The sequence below is a fragment of the Giraffa tippelskirchi genome, chromosome 11 (genome assembly GCF_054371585.1).
Source record: "Giraffa tippelskirchi isolate mGirTip1 chromosome 11, T2T-mGirTip1v1.2.pri, whole genome shotgun sequence".
Lineage (NCBI taxonomy): Eukaryota > Metazoa > Chordata > Mammalia > Artiodactyla > Giraffidae > Giraffa > Giraffa tippelskirchi.
In genome coordinates, this window is record NC_137285.1 from 117,890,886 (window position 1) to 117,915,362 (window position 24,477).

Sequence of the window (24,477 nt, forward strand, 5' to 3'; positions counted from 1 at the left end):
AGAGGTGTCTCCCTGGATGGGAGGACCTCCCAGCTCACTGGCGGTCCGCGGCCCGGCTGCTTCTGTGCCGGGGAAAGATATCCTAGCGCCTCGAAGCTCCGCCGAGCGCAGGCTGTGCCCGGGAGAGGCCGCCTAAGCTCCCAGGGCACGGCGCAGCCTCCGCACCGGGAACCGTTTCCGGGGCGAATGCTTTTTGCAGCTGACCCGGCGCGGCCCGTGACGCGAGGGCCCAGACGGAAGTGCGGGCGGAGGAGCCCGAGCCCGAGCCGGAGCCCGACCGGGAGCTGGTCTCGGGGGCTCCGGCTGTGGCGACTGCTGGGCCTGGCCGCGATGGCGACCCTGTGGGCCGGCCTCCTTCGTCTCGCCTCCATGCTCAGCCTGTCCTGCCTGGCGCTCTCGGTGCTGCTGCTGGTGCAGCTGTCAGACGCCGCCAAGGTGAGTCCCGCCCGGCCTTCGCTTCAGACCGGCGCCCCTCCGCTGCCTCCGGCCTCGTCCACCTGAGCCCCACCCCAGTCCTCTGCCAGGCCTGCCAGCCCGATCCCTAGCGTCACAGCCCTGGCAGACCCCCGCCCGAAACCCTCCGGACAGCCGGATGGCACTCCCGCCCTCCAACCCTGACAGCCGGACAGCCCCCGGCCCCGCCCCCGCCCCTTCCCCCTCCCCTTCCCCCTCCCCCTCCCCCTCCCCCTCCTACTCCCGGCGCTGACACCCCCACCCCGCCCCACCTGGCCCAGACGGGCCCAGACAGCATGTCCGGCTCCTTGAATTTCCCTTCCCAGCCCAGACAGGACCCACCTCCAACTTTACAGCCTTTCCAACTCTGAGAGCTTTTAACTTGAGCTTTACACTTAAGCTCTGACAGTCTATCCTCACCCTTCACCAGCCTCACGACCACCCTCCGAAATTCCCCAAGCCCGGATAGGAAGCCCCCAGCTCACAGATGTCTTACCTCTTAGGAACTATCTCCTCTCAACTCATCCCTGAACAGATTCCCTTCCCACTATAGGAACTTGCCTCTCCTGGCAGCCTTCCTTTTCAATAGGAAGGACCCACAGAGTCTCTCACCGGCCTCATATCCTCACCTCACTCCCTCCAGGATCTCCTAGCCCCTTTGTTGCCTTCTCTTTTCTTGATAATTTGGTGGGTAAGGGAGGATCCAAACTATAGGAGAGGTGAAGTTGTGGCCTTCTCCCCTGCTCCATTTCTTGGCCCTTCTCATCCCCTTGATTTCTGACGCGCATAGCAGTAAGCGGCAGCTTGCAGCAAGCAGCAGCCAGCGGTAGCTGGAAGCCAGATCTTAGTTTCCCAGACGGGAAGTCCTAACCACTGGACCACAGGAGCCAACAGTTCGGGCTAGGGTCCCTAGTCTTATCAGCCTAGTCAAGAATGAATGCAGGTGAGGAAGCAGAAGGTAAAGAGTAAAGTAAAAAGTTTATTGAAAAGAAAAATACATGCGGAAAGGCTCATGGGCAAGCTCAGAGAGAGTCGCACTTTGGGGAAGTTTAAATCCTTTGTAAAGGGGCAGTTTTCCAGGTCTTCCTCTTCCCTGATGGTCTATGACTTCCCTGGTGGCTCAGATGGTAAAGCGTCTGTCTACAATGCTCGAGACCTGGGTTTGATCCCTGGGTGGGGAAGGTCTCCAGGAGAAGGAAATGGCAACCTACTCCAGTATTCTTGCCTGGAAAATCCCATGGACGGAGGAGCCTGGTAAGCTACAGTCCATGGGGTCACAAAGAGTCGGACACGACCGAGCGACTTCACTTTCACTTTTTTCTTTCCTCTTCCCTCAGGCCAGTCACCTTGCTTTATCGGCCCACCCCCACCCCCGGTTAATTTGTCTCAGGACCCTCCCCTAGGATGTGCATGCATACCCTAGCCAAGATGGATCTAAAAGGGAAGGCTTCTGGGAGGAGCAAGACTGATTATGGCCTGGAATTATCCTCTGACTTTTGATTCCAAGGAGCCTTTCTGTGCATGTGTAGCATCTCCCTTATCAGACAGGGTTTTTTCTTTACTTTGTCCTTGCCATGATTATTCCCTTCAGGTAAGAGACAAAGACTGGCTATTTACCCTGTTTTTGTTGGCTGTAAATTCCTCAACTGGAGCCCACCTGTATCTTATCTCAAAAAATGCAAAGAGAACGGTTGTTGTTGAGTTGCTCAGTCATGTCTGACTCTACCACCTCATGGACTACAGCACACCAGGCTTCCCTGTCCATCACCAACTCCCGGAGTTTACTCAAACTCATATCCCTTGAGTCAGTGATGCCATCCAACCATCTCATCCTCTGTCCTCCCCTTCACTTCTGCCTTCAGTCATTTCCAGCATCAGGGTCTTTTCCAATGAGTCAGTTCTTTGCATCAGGTGGCCAAAGTATTAGAGCTTCAGCTTCAGCCTCAGTCTTTCCAATGAATATTCAGGATTTATTTCCTTTAGGATTGACTAGTTTGATCTCCTTAAAGTCCAAGGGACTCTCAAGAGTCTTCTCCAACACCACAGTTCATAAGCATCAATTCTTTGGCATTCAGCCTTCTTTATGGTCCAACTCTCACATCCATACATGACCACTGGAAAAACCATAGCTTTGACTAGACGGACCTTTGTTGGCAAAGTAATATCTCTGCTTTTTAATATGCTATCTAGGTTTGTCATAGCTTTTCTTCCAAGGAGCAAGCATCTTTTAGTTTCTTGGCTGCAGTCACCATCTGAAGAGGTGACTAATAGTAAATTTCCAACCTGGAACCCATCTATCTCCTACTTCACCCTCATGCTGCTCTCTAGTCCCCTTCATGCCCATACCCTCTAGACCTGCCCTGTGCTTCCTCCTTGATGAGCTAGGCTCATTACTGGAGGAAACAGAAGGCATTCACATTAATATGATGGGAAAACAGAATGATATTTGCATTTTTTAAATTGGAGCTTTACTCTATAATACTTTTAAATACAGGAGCTATAAAAGATGAGTGACAAGCATACAGATGGGGAGGTTTGGTCAGGGATTCTTTTTTTTATTGAAATATAGTTAATTTATAATGCTGTGTTAGTTTCAAGTGTACAGCAAAATACCTCAGGTTCGTTTTCATTATAGGTTATTATAGCAGGTCCTTGTTGTTTATGTCAAGGTTTCTTTTTGAAATCTTCCCCAGTTCCCTTCAGAAACAGGGACAGCAGCAAGTCTCCTGGTTTTCAAAACACTGATGGCACCTTCTGCATATCTACTGTCATCACTTTAAGTGGTATATTACTGTAACCGTGTATTTGTCAGTCTTCTCTACTTGGGTGTGTCCTAACTGTGGACAGGAACCATATCTTAGACTTATCTGAATCCACCTCCTTTCGTACAAGTTCTGGCACAGGACAGATGCTCACTAAGTAGCTGCTGAATGAGTAAATGACTTATCAACAACTCTGCCAGACATACCACTATATATAGGAGTTCTGGGCTTGGTCCTCTGGAGACTAATGAGCCATTGCCTTCCTTCTGAGATTAGATTCCCCTTTGCTGAGAAAGCATCTCCTACTCCCTCTATTCATAAATTTAGTCACCTCTTCTTCACTTCTTCAAACTTGCTTTTTCAGTAGTTGTCCTCTCTGTCTCCCAAGGATTAGAAGCAAAGTTTCCTGGGAAGAGTATACTAAACTGATCTCAGTTACATTCAAGCTGCTTCCTTTATGTACTTCCTTTTTTATTGTAGCTGAGTGCCTCTAAAACTTCATCCCTTCTTTAGGACTCTGGCCCAACTCACTTTATCCATATCAATTCCTTTATACTAAAGGGTGGAAGGATGATGGGTAGAATTGTGACTTGTTTTGCAGTTTTTAGTTTGATATTTCCTAATCCTTTGGTAATCAACGTTCTTATTTGCAGGCACAGCTGTCAGTCTACTGTGTCTTTTTACTGGCAGTTAGAGGATAATAACGTTAGCACAATTTTGTCACGTGACTGAAAAATGTGACTAATAAACCACAGATACTTGGTATTATTTCAAAATAATTTTGTGTATTATATAATTATTCATGAGCATTACCAGTGGTTTTTTAAAAACTTGTATCTCTTAAAGTTATTTAAAAATTTAAATGAATAGTTTTAGAATACTTGGCAGGGGATGCTTAACAAAATGTGTAAGTTGCAGTTTCTAAAAATATTGATGATAAACTGTCAACAAGCTATACTAAGTTTCTATTTTGGTTACAGAATTCTGAGGATGTCCGATGTAAATGTATCTGTCCTCCCTATAAAGATAATTCTGGGCATATTTATAATAAGAACATATCCCAAAAAGACTGGTAAGTATTCTGTGTTACTGAATTACCTGTCACATTTCTTTCTTTTATTGTCACTGTTAGTGCTGGATATTCATCCAATGTATTGTTTTCTTTTTAAGTATTTATTTTTAAGCAAAAGTGTTAAATTCCATTTCCATTTGAAAAAGTGAGAGTAAGACCCTGAGTGCATCAAGTCAGTCTAAAGGAATGTAGCCAAAAGCTCCAAGCAGGGAGGGTTTTACATTGGAGTGGGGCTGAGTTTGTGGCCCCTGAACTCCCCATAGCTAACCTTCTGTGTGCCCTTAAATTTAGGCCCTTCCTGCTTCTCAGTTGAAGGTAAGCAAGCCTCATTTATCTGGGTTATAATTTTTATAACTTGTAGGTTTTGATGCTATATTGTCAGATATAGGATACTATGTTTAAAAGCGTCAGAAGGCTCAGGGAGGAGTGGAAATGAGCCATAGATATCAGAGTTTACCAATTGGTGGGCCAATAGGTTATAGATATGCCAAGTCATCGATCCCTTTGGCCCGTGGTATATAATCCAGCAATGACTGGGATCCTCACTGGTTTGTCACCAGCAGTCTTCTCTGTTTATCCCAGTGAACCTTACAAATGGTAGCTTTTTCTACATGTGCCATAAAATGATTGGGAAGCAGTCATTTAAGGATAGGTGGGCTCCTTACCCTGGACTGGGATATTTTATGGTTTACAATGGAAGATTGCCAGGATAGGCATAGAAGAAAAATAGCTCCAGATGTTACCATACTGTAACATGTACCTGATTTCACAGTGAAATAGACCTAAAAGTTTGAAAGCAGAATTAAATTCATTCGGTTACAATGTTCCAAGCTGACTTTGAATAAGAAAATGCAGACTTTGACCATTTTTGATACCATTAACTATTCTTTTTAGCTTTAGCTTTTTAGCTTTTTAGATACCATTTAGCTTTTTTGATACCATTGTCTATTCTTCCCATGAAGTTCAGTCCCTAAGTTCCCATTTAAGTTTAATCTGACATTTGGCAAGTGTGTTCTTGAGAACTTCTGTGTTCCACTTTAAATTGTCTTGTATCACAAAGTGATAATGGCTATTCTTTGAGGTTTTATATCTGCAAGTTATTTTATATGAAAAGAAAACTCAAATAAGTTATTCCTGTAAATTTCCCAAATGTATTGAGCACTTAAAGTCAGTTTACTCTATTATCAGTAATAAAGTGTGATGCTTGTTACTTGAGTGGCAAATGAACTCACTGTTCAAGTGTTTAGCTCTAATCTTTTCATGGCCTTTTTGTTGCTCCAGGTTCACAGAGAGCCATATGTCATTTATCCCTGGTTACTGGTGAAAATAGGGAGCTTTGAAAATAAACAACTGAAAACAAGGCTTGCTTTGGAATTTTTCTTCCTTCTCACTCTTGCTTCCTGTCTGCAGCTTAGCTTTTTACTCTGGATAGGTTCACAGATGTCACTGAAAGTTTAAAACTGGCTTTAGAAGAGTAGGCAAGTTATGATTAATCAAGATGTTATAGTCTTCCGAGGCTTCCAGTATTTTATCTGACTCTGTATGTATGTATGTATATATTATATATATATATGGGTATCTTATCTGACACTACACACACACACACACACACACACACACACACACACACACACACACACACACACACACACACACACACACACACACACACACACACACACACACATACACATAATAAGTGAAAGTGTTAATAGCTCAGTCATGCCTGACTCTTTGTGACCCCATGGACTGTAGCCTGCCAGGCTCTTCTGTCCATGGAATTCTCCAGGAAAGACTACTGGAGTGCCTTGCTATTCCCTTCTCCAGGGTATCTTCCCAACCCAGGGATCGAACCCAGGTCTCCTGCATTGCAAGCAGTTAGGTTTACCACTGAGTCACCAGGAAATACTAGTATTTACCTCCTGGTAAGTGTAATGTATTTACTTCCTGGTAAATATACCTATATATATATATTATATACATAATATATATAGTAAATACATATATTTACCTCCTGGCCTCCATTTTGTCCAGTTGTCAGCTTTAATTCTTCATTGATCTATACTGTCTAGCCTAAGAAAAGTGTGAGTTCTCTGGTTTGTGTTGGGGTGTGATTCGACGCTGATGATGTCCTCCTTGTGGCACTAGGGGGAGGTGTTGCCTAGTTCCTCAAGCGGCCGAGTTCTGTGTTTGGGTTCTGTGTTTACAATGACTGGCCAGACAACCAAACTTCGTGTTTTCCTTTCCCATCCTGCACAGCACTCAGACTCTCTTTGTTATTAACTGTATTTGTACTTCCAAAGAAATACTCAATACTTCGATTCCCAAGTAATTCTTAAGTATTGTGACTAAGGCTTCTGAAGCTGATGTAGGAAACTAACTAGGAGATAAATCTCATTTTCCTGAGGTTCAAAGAAATACGGGTGGGGTGAGGTGGGGGGGAACTGTTAAGTGTGATTAGCTATTCATATACCGCACTGTGGCAGTTTAGATGTTGTTGGTTAATTCATAAAAGAATTAATCTCGTATTTGAATAATAGTCCAGGTCACCTTAAATCATTTAAAGCAAGACAGAAATACAGCTGTCCTAGGAGGCAGGAGCCTTTTATTCCAGTCCTTTTAGCTATTCATTTAGTCTGACCTCATGCAGGTGAGCTCTCTGAAAGTTCTGGGCTACATGCCCTCCATGGTTCTGAGCTAGATACCCCTGTGGTGGGGTTTAGCTTCCTCTGTCTATTTTATGCCTGCATCCAGCTGGATACATTCCTCGTCTTCAATACGTTTGGAACAGATACCACACACTTGTATGCTGTAAGTTTGGGATCTTACTCTTGTTTGAAATTCTGCCAGCTGAGACTTACTTTTTCATTACTACCTTTGTTAAAATTAAATTACCTGTTAAGGAAAACTGATGGCTTATCACTTATGCCATTTTGGGTTTTCTTTGTTCTATCACAGTTCACAGGGAACAGAACACAAAAAAGTATGTTCTGATAGGGCAAAAGGAAAGAATCAGCCTGGGGCATTGGATGCTGCCAAGAAGGTGGGTAGAGTGAGACAGACAGGATGCCTGAATGAGACAGGGTGCCGTGGGTGGAGTTCTTAAGGCAGCCGGAAGTGCCTAAGGAACAGACGGTGAGGGGTGCCCGCAGGAGCACAGGAGAGCGTTGCCTACCTTTGCTGAAGGGGATCAGAGTAGTGGGCTCTTAATAGCTGTGGAGAGTAAGAATTTAATTATTTCCTAGAATTGACAGACTTCTAGAAAATAAGATTTTTTGAGTAGAATTGCTTTTTCATCCCAGTACTCTTGCCTGGAAAATCCCATGGACGGAGGAGCCTGGTGGGCTGCCGTCTGTGGGGTCGCACAGAGTCGGACACAACTGAAGCGATTTAGCAGTAGCAGCTTTTTCATAAGCCATAAATAAATGGCAAATGGGGAGAAAATAAACAACATCCAACAACAAAAACATTCAGCCTTTTATTATTATTTATGTACTGTTGCCAGGTAATTTTTCATTTTTAAATATTTTTGTTGTCCTAAACCTACTTCTCCATGCTTTTTAAATAGACTCCTTAAGAAAAGTAATTGTTTCTTACTCTGGTGTTCGGTTTTCAGAGTTTCATAATTTACCAACTGTTAGATGTGATTAGCCATTCATATACCACATGTGGCAGTTCAGATAATGTTAGTTAATTCGTAAAAGAGGTAATTGTGTTTGAATAATGCTCTGCTGCTGCTAAGTCGCTTCAGTCGTGTCCGACTCTGTGCGACCCCACAGACGGCAGCCCACCAGGCTCCCCTGTCCCTGGGATTCTCCAGACAAGAACACTAGAATGGGTTGTCATTTCCTTCTCCAATGCATGAAAGTGAAAAGTGAAAGTGAAGTCGCTCAGTCCCGTCCAACTCTTAGCGACCCCATGGACTGTAGCCTACCAGGCTCCTCCGTCCATGGAATTTTCCAGGCGAGAGTGCTAGAGTGGGGTGCCATTGCCTTCTCCTTGAATAATGCTCTAGATCACCTTAAATCAGTTTAGCAGTTTTACTTGCTAAATGAATAAGTCTAAATATGACTTGATCTCCTAAGTAGCTTTCAGTCCCATTTGGGATTTTTAGGTACATTTTTTCATCTATGAATAGCACTTTTGAAAAATAGCTGCTACATATATGTCTTTATGATTTGATCATTGAAAAAGCTAAAGAGTTCCAGAAAAACATCTACTTCTGCTTTGTTGACTATGCCAAAGCTTTGGCTGTGTGGATCACAACAAACTGTGGAAAATTCTTCAACAGATGGGAATACCAGACCACCTGACCTGCCTCCTGAGAAATCTGTGTGCAGATCAGGAAGCAACAGTTAGAACTGGACATGGAACAACAGTTCCAAATCAGTAAAGGAGTACGTCAAGGCTGTATATCGTCACCCTGCTTATTTAACTTCTATGCAGTGTACATTGTGCAAAATGCCGGGCTGGATGAAGCACAAGCTGGAATCAGGATTGCCAGGAGAAATATCAATAACCTCAGATAAGCAGATGACACCACCCTTATGGAGGAGAAGGCAATGGCACCCCACTCCAGTACTCTTGCCTGGAAAATCCCATGGATGGAGGAGCCTGGTAGGCTGCAGTCCATGGGGTCGCTAAGAGTCAGACACGACTGAGCGACTTCACTTTCACTTTTCACTTTCATGCATTGGAGAAGGAAATGGCAACCCACTCCAGTGTTCTTGCCTGGAGAATCCCAGGGACGGCAGAGCCTGCTGGGCTGCCAACTATGGGGTCACACAGAGTCGGACACACTGAGGTAACTTAGCAGTAGCAGTATGGCAGAAAGCAAAAAAGAACCTCTCTGCTTTGCTAAAGAGCCTCTTGATGAAAGTGAAAGAAGAGAGTGAAAAAGTTGGCTTAAAACTCAGCATTCAGAAAACTAAGATCATGGCATCTAGTCCCATCACTTCATGGCAAATAGATGGAGAAACAATGGAAACAGTGACAGACTTTATTTTTGGGGGCTCCAAAATCACTGCAGATGGTGACTGCAGCCATGAAATTAAAAGACGCTTGCTCCTTGGAAGAAAAGCTATGACCAACTTAGATAGCATATTAAAAAGCAGAGATGTTACTTTGCCAACAAAGGTCCGTCTAGTCAAAGCTTTGGTTTTTTCAGTAGTCATGTATGGATGTGAGAGTTGGACTATAAAGAAAACTGAGCACCAAGGAATTGATGCTTTTGAACTGTGGTGTTGGAAAAGACTCTTGAGAGTCCCTTGGACTACAAGGAGATCCAAGCAGTCCATACTAAAGGAAATGAGTGCTGAATATTCATTGGAAAGACTGATGCTAAAGCTGAAGCTCCAGTACTTTGGCCACCTGATGCGAAGAACTGACTCATTTGAAAAGACCCTGATGCTGGGAAAGATTGAAGGCGAGAGAAGGGGACGACAGAGGATGAGATGGTTGGATGGCACCACCGACTCAATGGACGTGAGTTTGAGTAAACTCCAGGAGTTGGTGATGGACAGGGAAGCCTGGCATGCTGCAGTCCATGGGGTCGCAAAGAGTCAGATACAACTGAGCAACTGAACTGAACGGTTTATTAGACTGTTGTGTGCTCAGTCGCTCAGTCATGTCTGACTCTTTGTGACCCATGGACCATGGCCCTCCAGGCTTCTCTGTCCATGGGACTCTCCAGGCAAGAATACTGGAGTGGGTTGCCATTTCCTTCTCCATCTTAGACTGTTAGATCTTACCAAGTTGCTAATATTGAGAGGAAATGGTTTCACTTCCCTTATTGATTATTTGTTCCTTATGTTATTTCATTGGGTAAGCTCAGTGATTATTCTGGATTTCAGGAAAAGTTTGATCAGTGTGAGTAGAAAATCCAGCTAGGTTTAGACAGTATTTTATCTTTGTTTTTTTTCAGTGATTGCCTTCATGTTGTGGATCCCATGCCTGTGCGGGGGCCTGACGTAGAAGCATACTGTCTTCGCTGTGAATGCAAATATGAAGAAAGAAGCTCTGTTACGATCAAGGTAAAAAAAAAAAGAAAAAAAAATCCATCTTTTCTGCTTCTGAAACAGTTTTTGATGGTATCTAAACAGGAAAGACAATGCTGGACATTGGAATTCTATCTAGTTACCTAAACTATTGCTCTTCCATCCTCTTCTCCAATACCCTCTTACCCACTTCTTCCTTATCCCCAGCCCCCACCCTGAAAGGAGTAATAAGCCTACTCTCCACCTGCCTCATTTAGATGCTTTGTAGATTAATTAGGGCATCTTAGGTGGATGTGATATGTGAAATGGCACAAAGAAGCGCTGTGTGTAATTAGCATTTCCCAGAAAGACATTCCAGCTCTTCCTTGGCCCACGAATGCCAAAGATTAGTGAGAAAGCAGCATAACTAGACCTTCTTCCTGCCCTCTCAGCTCTTAGAGAAAGCTACATATTTAGTGACTACACTATCCTAGAAACATCACTGCTGAATTTTAAGATTTTCTTTCTTTATCTTATATAGGAAATGGAATGTAGATCACTTTCATCACAATTTGGACCTCTAATGAGTCCAATTACTTTATTATGGTAGCTAGTAGTTCTTTTTCCCAATTTTTATATGGGGTTTCCCATTTCTGTTCCCCAAAAAAGGCTTCAGGGGAGTCTGGAGTGGCCAGCTGTACCAGTTACAAAATTCCTGTTGTGACTGACCATGCCAGAGAGCTTCTACTCCAGCAGGATGCCGTCCGATAGAGAAATCATCATAAACTTTTTTATTTTTTAACAAAATTTTAATGTATAATTTGCATCCCCAAATGTCACTCATATTAAGTGTACAGTTTTATAAATTTTAGCAAATTTAAAACCATTTTTTAAAATCCAGTTTTAGAACATTCCCATTACCTCCAAAAAATCCCTGATGCCCATTTATCATTGATCCCATTCCTACCTCCAGCCCTGAAATTGAAGTGCAAGTATTAGTCCCTCAGTTGTGTCTGACTCTGCGTCTCTGTGGACTGTAGCCCGCCAGGCTCCTCTGTCCACGTGATTTTCTAGGCAGGAATACTGGAGCAGGTTCCCTTCTCCAGGGGATCTTCCCGACCTAAGGATTCAACCTGGGTCTCTTGCATTGCCGGTTGATTCTTTACCATCTGAGCCACCAGAGAAGCCTACCCATAGCCCTGGATAATCACTATTCTGCTTTGTATGTCTAGATATGGACATTTCATATAAATAGAATCAGAAATGTGTGCTTTTCTACGACTGGTTTCTTTCACGCAGCATAATGTTTTTGAGGTTTATTCATGCTATAGCATGTATCAGTACTTAATTCCTTCTTATTACTGAATAGCAGTCTACTACATGAATATACCACATTTTCTTTTTCCATTCATCAGTTGATGGACATTTGGATTATTTCCAGATTTTTATTCTTAGGAATATTGCTGTCATGAATATCAGTGTATGTGCTTTGGATATATGTTTTCCTTTCGCTCAGGTAGATTCCTAAAAGAGGTAAGTTTATATTTAACCTTTTAGGAGTCTGCCAGATTGTATTCTAAAGTTGCTGTACCGTTTTACATTCTTAACCAGTGATGTATGAGGGTTCAGTTTCTGTACATCCTCACTAACATTTGGTATTGTCTGTTTTTAACTGTAGCCGTTCTAGTGGGAGGTGTCACACTCTACTGCTTGACACCACACAAATTAAGATCTCAAGAAAATCTTGTGCCTAAAATGTATTTTTGTATGTCTGAATTGATCTAAAACAGTATGCTGTTGAAATTCATCTAAATTACATTTTCTGTTAGGGTTCCTAATGGAAAGTGGTCTTGACTGCAGTGCTGTTGAATCTAGGACACTGTATTCAGGGGAAAAAAGAAAACTGCTTTGCTAGCAGTGGTAACAATGATTAGCAGTAGGTGAAGATGGAATTTCGAAGACTTGTGGAAAGGCCCCAAAGACCAAAAAAAATGCTTTCTTTCCTCTTTTTCTATAAATAATACTTTGGTGAAGAGCTGAGTTTGTTTCTTATGTTGGAATCTGGTTTGTATAGAAATCCTGTGTGCTTAACAGATGAGTCAGTCTTGACTATGGCTTTAGTATTATTATAGTGAATTCTTATTTCTTGGCTTGAATAGAGATGTAACGTATTTTCAATTTCCTTTAGGTTACCATTATAATTTATCTCTCCATTTTGGGCCTTCTACTTCTGTACATGGTATATCTTACTTTGGTTGAGCCCATACTGAAGAGACGCCTGTTTGGACACTCGCAGTTGATACAGAGCGATGATGATGTTGGGGTAAGTTCTTAACATGCCCTCACTGTTGAGAGCCAGTCTCTGTCATCATCTGATGTAAAGTGCAGGTGGAGAGTAGTTCCATATAAATGTCCCTGTGCTGGAGCACGTCCTCAACCAGAGAAACTAGAGACGGGTTTAATATTAGTGTGTCTCTTTATGAGGAAATTGCTCTGTAAAGCCGTAAATATGGTGGCTTAGACAGATGATCCTTGGTGAGTGCGCTGTACAAGGCTTTGGCTTTCTGTATCAGGGGCACAGTTTTCGTCGCCTTTTCCTGTTTACGTTGAGGAAAGCATCTGAGATAGTTTTTTCCCCAGGTTCCAACCTAAACTACCATCTTTCCTGTCAACATCACCAAATATTTTAAAAGGCAAAGAGGCTTTAGTGGAGGGAAGCATGAAAACCATGATGTTCTTTACTTAATGAAGAGCAGCTTGATAACTTGCTGATGTTTTGTATTTCCTATTTTCCTCCTTATTTAAATAATCTGTGGTCTTGAACTCTAGAGAAAAATAAAACCATCACTCCTGATTCTCTTCCTATCTTTAAAACACATTCAGATCTGTATATATAATTAATATTATATCACTCAAAACTACTGAGAAATTGACATAGTCCATAATTTGTTATTTAGTATGTCTTTATCATTATTTGGGTTTGTTTCCAAATTTTCCACTATTTCATCATTTTTTATATATATATATATATAATATTTTTTAGAAATTATGTTGTATTTTGGATTACTTTATTGAAGTATGTTTCTTAAAGTGGATAAAATTTAGTAGGGTTTCAGGAATCAATTTCAAAAGCCAAAGCCAGAGTGAACCCTTGCCAAAAGTCCTTTTACTCTGGAATAGCTTGTGGGCCCATTGGTAAAAGATGAGAAAGGAGATCCCAACTGAATGGCTCAAGTTATAACTACAAACAGAGCCTGCTTGTTTCATGAATATCAATCATGAATGCTCAACTTACTTGAGCAAGATTTCATTTTTGTTTTGTGAAGAACTTTCATAGAAACATCTGTTTGCCTCTTTTCCCCTTGCATCCTTTATTAATTCAACCAACACATAATGAGTAACTTTTCAGTATCAGAAATTATTAGAGTCTCAAATACTCTTCTCACATAATTTTCATTCACATATGACGTTTCCCATTGACATTTTGGGTCAGATGCTTGTTGTATTCACTGTATGATACCTAGTGGCATCCCTGACCTCTACCCACTAGAAACGAGTATCACCCCTTATCCCAATCCTGACAATCAAAAATGTTCACAGATGGTGCCAGATGTTCCTGGGGGTCAAAATCACCCTCAGTTGAGAACTACTAACATATAAAAATGTTATGTGTCCAAGACCACACAAACCATTTCATTATAGGCACATAGATAAAAGCTCTGACTTATATACATTGCTTATAGCATTAAATATAAGGTTTTCCTGATTTTAGGAATAGACAATATTAGGGCTTCCCTGGTGGCTCAGATGGTGAAGAGTCTGTCTGCAATGTAGGAGACCAAGATTTGATCCCTAGGTCGGGAAGATCCCCTGGAGAAGGGAATGGCAACCCACTCCAGTATTCTTGCCTGGAGAATTCCATGGACAGAGGAGCCTGGCAGGGTATATAGTTCATGGAGTCGCAAAGAGTTGGACATGACTGAGTGACTAACACTGTCACTTTGAATATTAATTTAATACACAGAACATAAAATAAATGGACACAAAAATGTGTAGATGAAAACATGTAGGAAAGGCATTTGATTGATGGGGCCTTGTGCTTAGTAACCATTTTGTTCACTGGGGATTGAGCGTATGTACATGTCAACCATATAAGAACATTGTCTTTAGAGGCCTGGCTGACTTTTGGATATCTGTTAAATTGATTCTGCGTAGAGAGAGGTTTTCTAAACAGAGCAATGAATGTATGATAACAACTCTGTACAATAAGAAGTTGAATTTAAATTCCTACAATTGTTGCTAATCCAAGATGAGAGTTCTTCACTCTTTAGGTGCCTTTAAACATGCTTTTGTTAAATTCTCAGTTAAATTGTTTAATTTTTTTCCATGTTTGTCAGGTGTAGAGCACTTTGAATCAAGTGAGAGCACAAATAGTTAAGTTCACTGCAAGTCGTCACAATATTTACTGTATCATATATCCATGACACATCATTACTATTATCAAAGCATTACATTAAAACATGTTTTGTATTTATTGTAATTTTATCCAGTGTAAAAAGAGCAAATATATATAAAGGGTAAATCTCTGTGTGCGTTCTCCCAGCATACATGAGCACGAGCAGCTAGTTCAGTCTTGTTCTGATAGATGGAGAATAGACCAAAAGGATTAACTGGCTTGTTTAGTCCTTTGTTTCTTAAGAAGATGTTTCTCCCTCTACCTTGAAGAGTAGATAGAAAGACTATGAAATTGAGAAGTACTCTGCTGGTAAAGCACATCCCTCTTCCCAGTCCTGTTTATGCCAAAACAAACCAACGGTAATAATGTTTTATATACAAGTTAATTAAAGCGCTGTATTCATATATTGCCATTTTAATCTCCCTGAACAAACTCCGTATGTTGACAAGATGTGACACCAGGTCAAGGTTAAGGGAGCTAAGACTTGTGTTTGTGCTTATTTATTAGATGACCTTGGATTGGTTTACTTTTTCATGGGAAATACAGTAATCCAACAACAAAATAAAGTAATCCATCTTCCTTTTTTCTAACCTCTTTTCTTACATCTTTAAAACATTTGAACTTTATGGAATTGTTTTTATTATTTTCATTTGTAAGGTTAAAAAAAAGAATGGGGTTTGTACAAGATATTGCCTAAATTAAGTGAAAAGTTGAAGCAATTTTGGTAAAGAAGGCAGGGATAGATTCTTTATAGAAAGCTCTTTGCTGTCTTTGAAATGTTGACATTATATAAATATCTTGCTATAAAAAGAAGACCAGGTGTTAAAACACTGTTTATATATAGTTATATATATAGTTTATATATATATATAGTTATGCGGTCATCTACAGCTTTCCATAGACATGCTGTCTCCTGCCCTGAGTATATAATAGAGCTTTGGCAAACATGCACAAGCCAAACAATATTCTTTTCGAGAGGTCAAGTTTAACAGCACTGACTTGTGACTTATATCCTATGTTGGAACATTTAGAAGCTTTGCTTATTAAAGTTCAGGAAAAAGAGATCAAGGAAAAGAGAAACAAAAGCAATAAATTAGTACTGAATGCCTTTTGTCATTTGGGCAGCTGTGTTTATATCCTATTCATAGATAGATTAGCATGGTGGTTTCCTGTGTAATGACGACAAACATCAGTGGTATTGGTTTATTTTGACCAGGATAGGTTGGTTTTCTACCCAGATACCTGGGTGACCCTGCAATAGTCTCTCTTTTCAGGCAGCAGCTAACATGGAAGCTACTGTGTGCTCAGCAATGGAAGATTCAAGACTGTATCAAATAGAAATGCTGAAGTAATAATCCTTTACTGTCCTTAGCAGTCGAGGGTAATTGTAGCACTTGAGCTATATATCTCTGTCCATTACAGATTGGGGAAGGGGATGGGGAGAATGAAAAAGTTTGAAGTGTATGTGTTGAGAGCATAAGAAGAAATTAAAACCACCCAAGATGGGACTTCCTGGTGGTCCAGTGGCTAAGACTGCATTCCCAATGCAGGGTATCTGAGTTCAATCCCTGGTCAGGGAATTAGATCTCATATGCTGCAACTAAAGATCTTGCATGCTGCAAATAAGACCTGGCACAGCCAAATAAATAATAAAACAAAAGTAAGTAAATATAAAAAAAAATAAGCAAGATAGGATCCAGTCAACTCATCTCCCAGGATGAATGTGGTCCCAAGCTGGCAAGTAACAATTCTAATATATATGAGAGTCAGGATAGGATATTAAAAAGACAGGTCTTTCCTCAGTCACAGATTAGCTGGATGGTATTGAATAAAGCAAGGCAAAGCCCTACTCTCTCTATCTGTAACTTGTCGATATTAACATGCAAATAGATTTTCTTTCCACAGCTCATCAAGAAAGGCTTCTTTAACATAAATGACCACTGTCTTTATCTTGGTTCCTCTTTCTTAAGGGAAATGTCTTTGGAAATGGTGACTCATGGGAACATTGCACAAATACCTCCTCATTGCTTGTTTTATTTGAATCACCTATTTCTGTAGTTGAGTTCATCCTGCTTCTGGTGTTGAGTGCCTAAGAATTCTTGGCTGAATTAGATGGTCTGTTTAAACAGTCCAGCTGCTCCAGTCTCTGTGGCTGGATAACTGCTATTGTGCGTGTGTGTTTTACATGGATCATGCCGTCTGATGTTCTCCATTCCTGTACTTTCAGGATCACCAGCCTTTCGCAAATGCCCATGATGTGCTGGCCCGCTCCCGCAGTCGAGCCAATGTGCTGAATAAGGTCGAATATGCCCAGCAGCGTTGGAAGCTTCAAGTTCAAGAGCAGCGAAAATCTGTCTTTGACCGTCATGTTGTCCTCAGCTAATTGGGAACTGAATTCATGGTAACTAGAAAGAAATGAGGCAGACAATGGGAAAGAGATTGACTGAGTTTTCCTGGGTTTTGTTTTAATACCCTGTTGATTTCGCCAACTCTTGCTGGAAAATTCAAAACTGGAAACAAAAACACGCTTGTTGTTTTCTTTTCTCATTAACGTATTAATCAAGGCATTTTTTTTTAAAGCCCACACTTCAAACAGTGTCAGCCAATAAATCTTTTCCTATTTGTGACTTTTACTAATAAAAATATGTCTGCCTGTAAATTATCTTGAAGTCCTTTACCTGGAAAAAGCACTCCCTTTTTTTACCACACAGTTTTGACTTGGTTTTCAAGATAATTTTCAGGTAGGGTTTTTGTGTGGTATTTTTTGTTTTTGGCAGAGGAGGGGAGGGATGTGTGGGAAGTGCTTAACATAACGTTTCTCAAGTCACCTTACTAAACAAACTTCTGGAGATAGACTTTGCCTTTTATTTTCAAGATTCATTTATATTTTGCAGTATGCCAGCCTCATCCAGGAGTTGGTGATGGATAGGGAGGCCTGGCATGCTGCAGTCCATGGGGTCGCAAAGAGGTGGACACCACTGAGCAACTGAACTGAACTGAGCCTCATCAAAGCCCCAACTTACCTATTTGAATTTTGCACTGACTATATTATCTAGACATCTGGTTGGCCTGTGGCTGCACTTTATGGTAAATTAGATCTGAAAATGCACAGTGGCCCTTCACAAAAAGCAGATTTTCTTTATGCACTATGATGTCTGATGCAATGCATTCTAGAACAAACTGGCTGCTCGCTAGTTTAATGACTAAACATAGTCTTGGTGTGTGGTCTTTTTCATCTTCTAGTATCTTTAAGGATGAATCCTAAGGACTTGGACACTTGAAATAAAGAAAGTTTCTTTTAAACCCAAGCCTCCCTGGATTGATGACATACACACATTTGTCAGCACCTCCAGTCAGGTTGAGAGGCAGCTGTTTGGGCTCTGGTGTGTGCAGCTTTGAACTAGGACTGGAGTTCTGGTTGCCTCCCTCTGAAAGGTGTAGCAGTTATTGGATAACTGGCTTTTCTCTTCCTATGTTCTCTTTGAAATGTAACAATAAAAATAATTTTTGAAACATCTACCAGTGTATCTATCCCAACTTTTCTCTCTTTCCTCTTTTGCTGTATGATGAACTTGAAGATATAAAGACAAATTATACCCTGTTGAAAGACTCGTTTTATACAGTCTAATCATAAAACAGTGGTACTAAATTATCTCTGCATGTGAGTGTGGAGAGAGAGAACATATGGGTACTTAGATGGGTCTCTGAAAGTACACATATATTATTTGGATAAATTGAGGGATTTAAAATGCATGAAGCAGTGCTTGTTTTAAGAAATTCTTGGCAAAAATTAGTATTTAGTGTTAGAACTAAATTACATTAATTTCATAAGGATGAGATTTTAGGAGCTATAAATGGGGTTTTTGGTTAGTGAAAAACTTTTTTAAACTCCAAAATTGAACCTAAAATTATTGATTTTATTGTTAATATTAAAAGATGTAAGTTTAACTACAACCAAGTGAAGTTTATCCCAGTTTTGCAAGACACTGAACATTTGAAAATGAAATCCACCACATCAGCAGATTAAAAAAATGACATGATCTTATCAATAGATTCAGAAAAGCATTTGACAAAATCCAACACCCATTCATGACAAAAACTCTCAGTAAACTAGAAATAGAGGAGAACAAGATAAGGATGTTCTTTCTTACTACTTATTTTCAACATCATACTGTAAATCTTAGCTAATGCAATAAGACAAAAGATAGAGAAAGAAAAGATAAAAGACTACCATTGCTTAGAGATGATGTGATTGTAAACATGTAGGAGATCCAAAAGAATTTTTTTTTTAACATGGAATTTTGCATTTTATTTTTATTTTTTTTATTTTTTAATAAATTTATTTATTTTAGTTGGGGTAATTACTTTACAATATTGTAGTGGTTTTTGCCATACATTGACATGAATCAGCCATGGGTTTACATGTGTTCCCCATCCTGAACCCCCCTCCCACCTCCCTCCCCATCCCATCCCTCTGGGTCATCCCATTGCCCCAGCCCTGAGCATTTGTCTCATGCATTGAACCTGGAATGGTGTTCTGTTTAAAAAGCAAAAAAACACTCCTGATGCTAATAACTGATTTGGTTATAGCAAGGTTTCAGGATTGTAGGTTAATATACAAAAGTCAATTGCTGTCCTTCAGTTCAGTTCAGTTGCTCAGTCGTGTCCGACTCTGCGACCCCATGGACTGCAGCACACCAGGCCTCCCTGTCCATCACCAATTCCCGGAGTTTACTCAAACTCATGTCTATTGAGTCAGTGGTGCCATCCAACCATCTCATCCTCTGTCGTCCCCTTCTCCCACCTTCAATCTTTCCCAGCATCAGGGTCTTTTCAAATGACCCTTTTTCATATCAGGTAGCCAAAGTATTGGAGTTTCAGCTTCAGCATCAGTCCTTCCAATGAATATTCAGGACTGATTTCCTTTAGGATGGACTGGTTGGATCTTCTTGCAGTCCAAGCGACTCTCAAGAGTCTTCTCCAACACCACAGTTCAAAAGCATCAATTCTTCGGCACTCAGCTTTCTTTATAGTCCAACTCTCACATCCATACATGACTACTGGAAAAACCATAGCTTTGATTAGATGGACCTTTGTTGGCAAAGTAATGTCTCTTCTTTTTTTAAATAAGCTGTCTAGATTGGTCATAACTTTTCTTCCAAGGAGCGTCTTTTAAAATTTCATGGCTACAGTCACCATCTGCAGTGATTTTGGAGCGCCAAAAATAAAGTCTGTCACTGTTTCCACTGTTTCCCCATCTATTTGCCATGAAGTGATGGGACCTGATGCCATGATCTCAGTTTTCTGAATGTTGCGTTTTAAGCCAACTTTCTCACTCGCCTCTTTCACTTTCATCAAGGTGCTCTTTAGTTCTTCATTGCTTTCTTCCATAAGGGTGATGTCATCTGCATATCTGAGGTTATTGATATTTCTCCCAGCAATCTTGATTCCAGCTTGTGCTTCATCCAGCCCAGCATTTCTCATGATGTACTCTGCATAGAAGTTAAATAAGCAGGGTGACAATATACAGCCTTGACGTACTCCTTTCCCGATTTGGAACCAGTCTGTTGTTCCATGTCCAGTAGTAACTGTTGCTTCTACTAACAATGAACAAATGAAATTAAAAGCACAATTACCATTTACATTGGTATCCCTCCAAATGAAATATGTATAAATCTAACAAAATATGGATAAAATGTATATGAGGAATACTACAAAACTGATTAAAGAAATCAAAGAACTACAACTAAATAAGAGAGATAGTCCATGTTCGTGGATTAGAAGACAATATTATCAAGATGTCAGTTCTTTTCAACTTGATTCAATACAATCCCAGTCAAAATCCCAGCAAGTTATAAGCAAAAGACCCAGAAAGTAAATACATTATTAATTAAGAAGAACAAAGTGGAAAGACTGACGCAACCAGACTTACTGTACAGCTATAGTATCAAGTCAGTATCAGTGTGGATTGGCAAAAGAATAGACAAACGGATCAACAGAACAGCATGGAGAGCCCAGAAACAGACTCAATAATTATAGTTAACTGACCTTTGACAAAGCAACAATAGGAACACCGTGGAGCAAAGTCTTTTCAATGAATGGTGCTAGAACAACTAGACAGTCACATGCAAAAAAAATTAAGCTAGACACAAGCTTTACAACCTTCAAAAAATTAATTAAAAAAGGATCATAGACGTAAATGCAAAACAAAAACCTACAATACTAGAAGACAACATAGGAGAAAATCTAGTTTACTTTTGGTTGGTAATGACTTACTAGATACAATATCAAAGCACAAATCAAGAAAGAAGTTACTGATAAGCTGGGCTTCATTAAAATTAAAAACTTATGGTGAAAGACTCTGTCAAGAACAAGAACACAAGCCACCAACTGGGAGAAAATATTTGTAAAAGACATATCTGACGAAGTACTATCTTCCAAAGCTTATAAAGAATTCTTGAAACTCAACAATAAGACAAAAACTCGATTTTAAAATGGGTCAAAGATCTGAACAGACACCTCATCAAAGAAGATATACAGATGGCAGATAACTATTCAAAAAAATGCTCCATATCACACATCCACCAGTGAAGTTGCTCAGTCGTGTCCGACTCTTTGCAATCCCCTGGACTGTAGTCTACCAGGCTCCTCCATCCATGGAATTTTCCAGGCAAGAGTACTGGAGTAGGTTGCCATTTCCTTCTCCAGGGGATATTCCTGACCCAGGGATCAAACCCAGGTCTCCCGCATTGCAGGCAGATGCTTTACCATCTGAGCTACCAGGGTAGCCTGCCCCTAGCATGTCCACAGGGAAATGCAAATTAAAACAACAATGATATATCACCACACACCTATTAGAATGGCCAAAATTCAGAGCACTGACAACACCAAATCTTGGTGTGGATGCGTAGCAACAGGAACTCTCATTCATTGCTGGTGAGAATGCAAAAATGGTAGGGCCACTTTAGAAAACAGTTTGATAGTTTCCTATAAAACTAAGCATACACTTACTATGTGATCCAGCAGTTACACTTCAGTATTTAATATCTGCGACCCCATGGACTGTAGCCTGCCAGGCTCCTCTGTCCATGGAGTTCTCCAGACAAAAATACTGGAGTGGGTAGCTGTTCCCTTCTCCAGGGGATCTTCCCAACGCAGGGATTGAATCACCCAGGTCTTCCACACTGAGAGTGGATCCTTTACAGTCTGAGCCACCAGGGAAGCCCATTTAATATATGTTAGTTAAAATATTATATCCATATGAAACCTTTGCATATGGGTGTTTGTAGCAGCTTTATTCATAACTGCCAAAACTTGGAAGCAATCAAGAAGTCCTCTAGTAGGTAAATAGACAGTAAACTGTGGTACATTCAATGGAATATTTTTAAAATTTATTTTATTGAAATATAGTTGATTTACAATGTTGTGTTAATTTCTACTGTATAGCAAAGTGATTCAGATATATGTGTGTCTATATTAATATATACTTTTTCATATTCTCTTCTATTATGGTTTATCACAGGATATTGAATATAGTTCCCACTGCTATACAATAGGACCTTGCTGTTTATCTCTTCTATATATATTAGTTTGCATCTGCTAATCCCCAAATCCCAACCCATTCTTCCCCCACCCTCCTCTCCCTTGGCAACAATAAGTCTGTTGTCTTTGTCTGTGTGTCTGTTTCTGTTTCATGGATAAGTTCCTTGTGTCACAGTTTAGATTCTACATATAAATGATATCATATGGTATTCAGACAATGGAATATTGTTCAGTGCTAAAAAGAAATGAGCTATCAAGTCAAAAATATGTGGAGGAGACTTAAATGAATGTTAGTAATTGAAAGAAGCCAACTTGAAAAAGCTGTATACTATATGATTCCAAGTATACAACATTCTGGAAAAGGAAAAACTATGGAGTAAAACAAAAAATCAGGTATTGTCAGGTATTGGGGGAAGGGAGGAATGAATAGGTGTAACAGACTTTCCATATGATGCTATCATGGTAGATATGTATCATTATACATTTGTCAAGTTGCACAGAATGTACAACATAAGAGTGAGCCCTGGGGACTTCCCTGGGGGTCCAGTGGCTAAGATTCTGCCCGTGCTCCCAATGCAGGGGGCCCGGATTCGATCCCTGGACAGGGAACTAGATCCTATATGCAGCAACTAAAAAAAGTACAGTATGCCACAACTAAGGCCTGGCACAGCCAAATAAACAAATATTTTTTTAAAAAAGAGTGAGCCTTAATGTAAACTATGGACTTTGAGTGATAATGATGTGTCAATATTAGTTTATCAATTGTAACAAATGTATCACTCTGGGGCTGGCATTCTGGTAATGGAGGAGGATGTACATATGTAAGAGCAGGGGGTATATGGGAACTCTGTACTTGATGCTCAGTTTTGCTGTGCGTCTAAAATTGCTCTGAAAAAGGCTATTTAGAAGGAAAAATTTTTAATAGATGTACAATCAAGTGTAGGTTCATATTGACCTTCCTGGTTAGCATCTTAATCTCTATTTTAAAAATCAGATTATGAGATTATTACTTAATGATATTTTCCACAAGCAATTTTTATATAAAATTATATAACCCAGGTGAGTGGAAGAAACATTCTTCTTGAAAAGAATTTGTTACAAGAGTCCAATTTTGTAAGCAAACTTTCTATTTAGTATTGTTGCATGCTGTCGTAGCTACATATTAGGAAGAGAAAATCGCTAAACCAGCCTGAGCAGTTCTGTTTAACTGTAAGCTATTTTGCATGTTGTCACTAAATGATCACATATAAATCAGGTTAAGTCTAACTCAGCCCCAAATACAGAATCTTGGCAACAAAATTCAGGTAAGAGACTCTTCTCCAGAGTAGCCCATGGGAGAGAATAAGAATGTGGTTTTTAAGAAAGTCCCTAGGCACAGTTGAAAAATGATGATTATTTTCAGCTGATTATTCCATTATCTTAAACTAACCAATATGCTTCTGTGTTGAAAGATTCAGTTTTGCTGTTGATTAAATCATCTGGAGGAGTGGAAAGGATTTAGGGGTTTGGAAGTCAGGAGACCTAGGTTCTGACCTCTGACCTCATAACTGCAACAATTTATGAGGGATTGGATGAGAGGATTTCCTAAGGTTTCTCCATCCCTAACATTGCATAATTCATAATTGCATAATTCATAATGTGTACTAGTAGCCTTTTGTTTTCTACATGCTAGATATTTATAATGTATCAGAAAGCTGAAACTTTAATGCTCAACAGAGCAATCCAGAATTTCGTAGGATTTTATCATTAAGACCTCACCCTTTATTTCCCAGAATAGCTCTAGGCCAGAGACCTGAGACTTTCACTAAAAGATAGGTGCATTTGTTTTTAGCTACATCTATATTTGGCTTCAGAGTCCCAGCACTTTTGTCTGTGTTGTTCTCTCTCCTTTCTAAGACTTTTTTTTTTTTTTAATGTGGACTATTTTCAAAGTCTTTATTGAATTTGTTACAATATTGCTTCTGTTTTATGTTTTGGTTTTTTTGGCCTAGAGGCATGTGGGATCTTACCTCCTCCACCAGGGATCAAACCTCCACCCCCTACAACTGAAGGCAAAGTCTTAACCACTGGACCACCAGGGAAGTCCTGTGTTACCCTCTTTTAAAAACTTGACTCAGTTTCTACAAATGTGTCCAGTTTCCACTAGCCTTCCTATCTTGATCCTCACTGCTGCATTTTTCATCCTATCACTGTTGTGGTTAAATTTTCTTCTTTGAA

The 24,477-nt window shown here is 40.3% G+C and overlaps 1 protein-coding gene across 2 annotated transcripts; it reads left to right on the plus strand.

Annotated features, from left to right (window-relative positions):
- The first annotated feature begins 231 nt into the window (after positions 1–231).
- Positions 232–18,235, plus strand: TMEM9B (TMEM9 domain family member B). Of its 2 annotated transcripts, XM_081540735.1 has the most exons (5): positions 232–435; positions 4,196–4,287; positions 10,211–10,319; positions 12,451–12,585; positions 16,946–18,235. In XM_081540735.1, the coding sequence occupies exons 1-5, from the start codon at positions 331–333 to the stop codon at positions 17,099–17,101; spliced, it is 597 nt and encodes a 198-aa protein (XP_081396861.1). In that variant the 5' UTR covers positions 232–330; the 3' UTR covers positions 17,102–18,235. The 2 variants fall into 2 exon arrangements, with proteins under 2 accessions (XP_081396861.1, XP_081396862.1); XM_081540736.1 differs by lacking the exon at positions 4,196–4,287.
- The last annotated feature ends 6,242 nt before the right edge of the window (positions 18,236–24,477 follow it).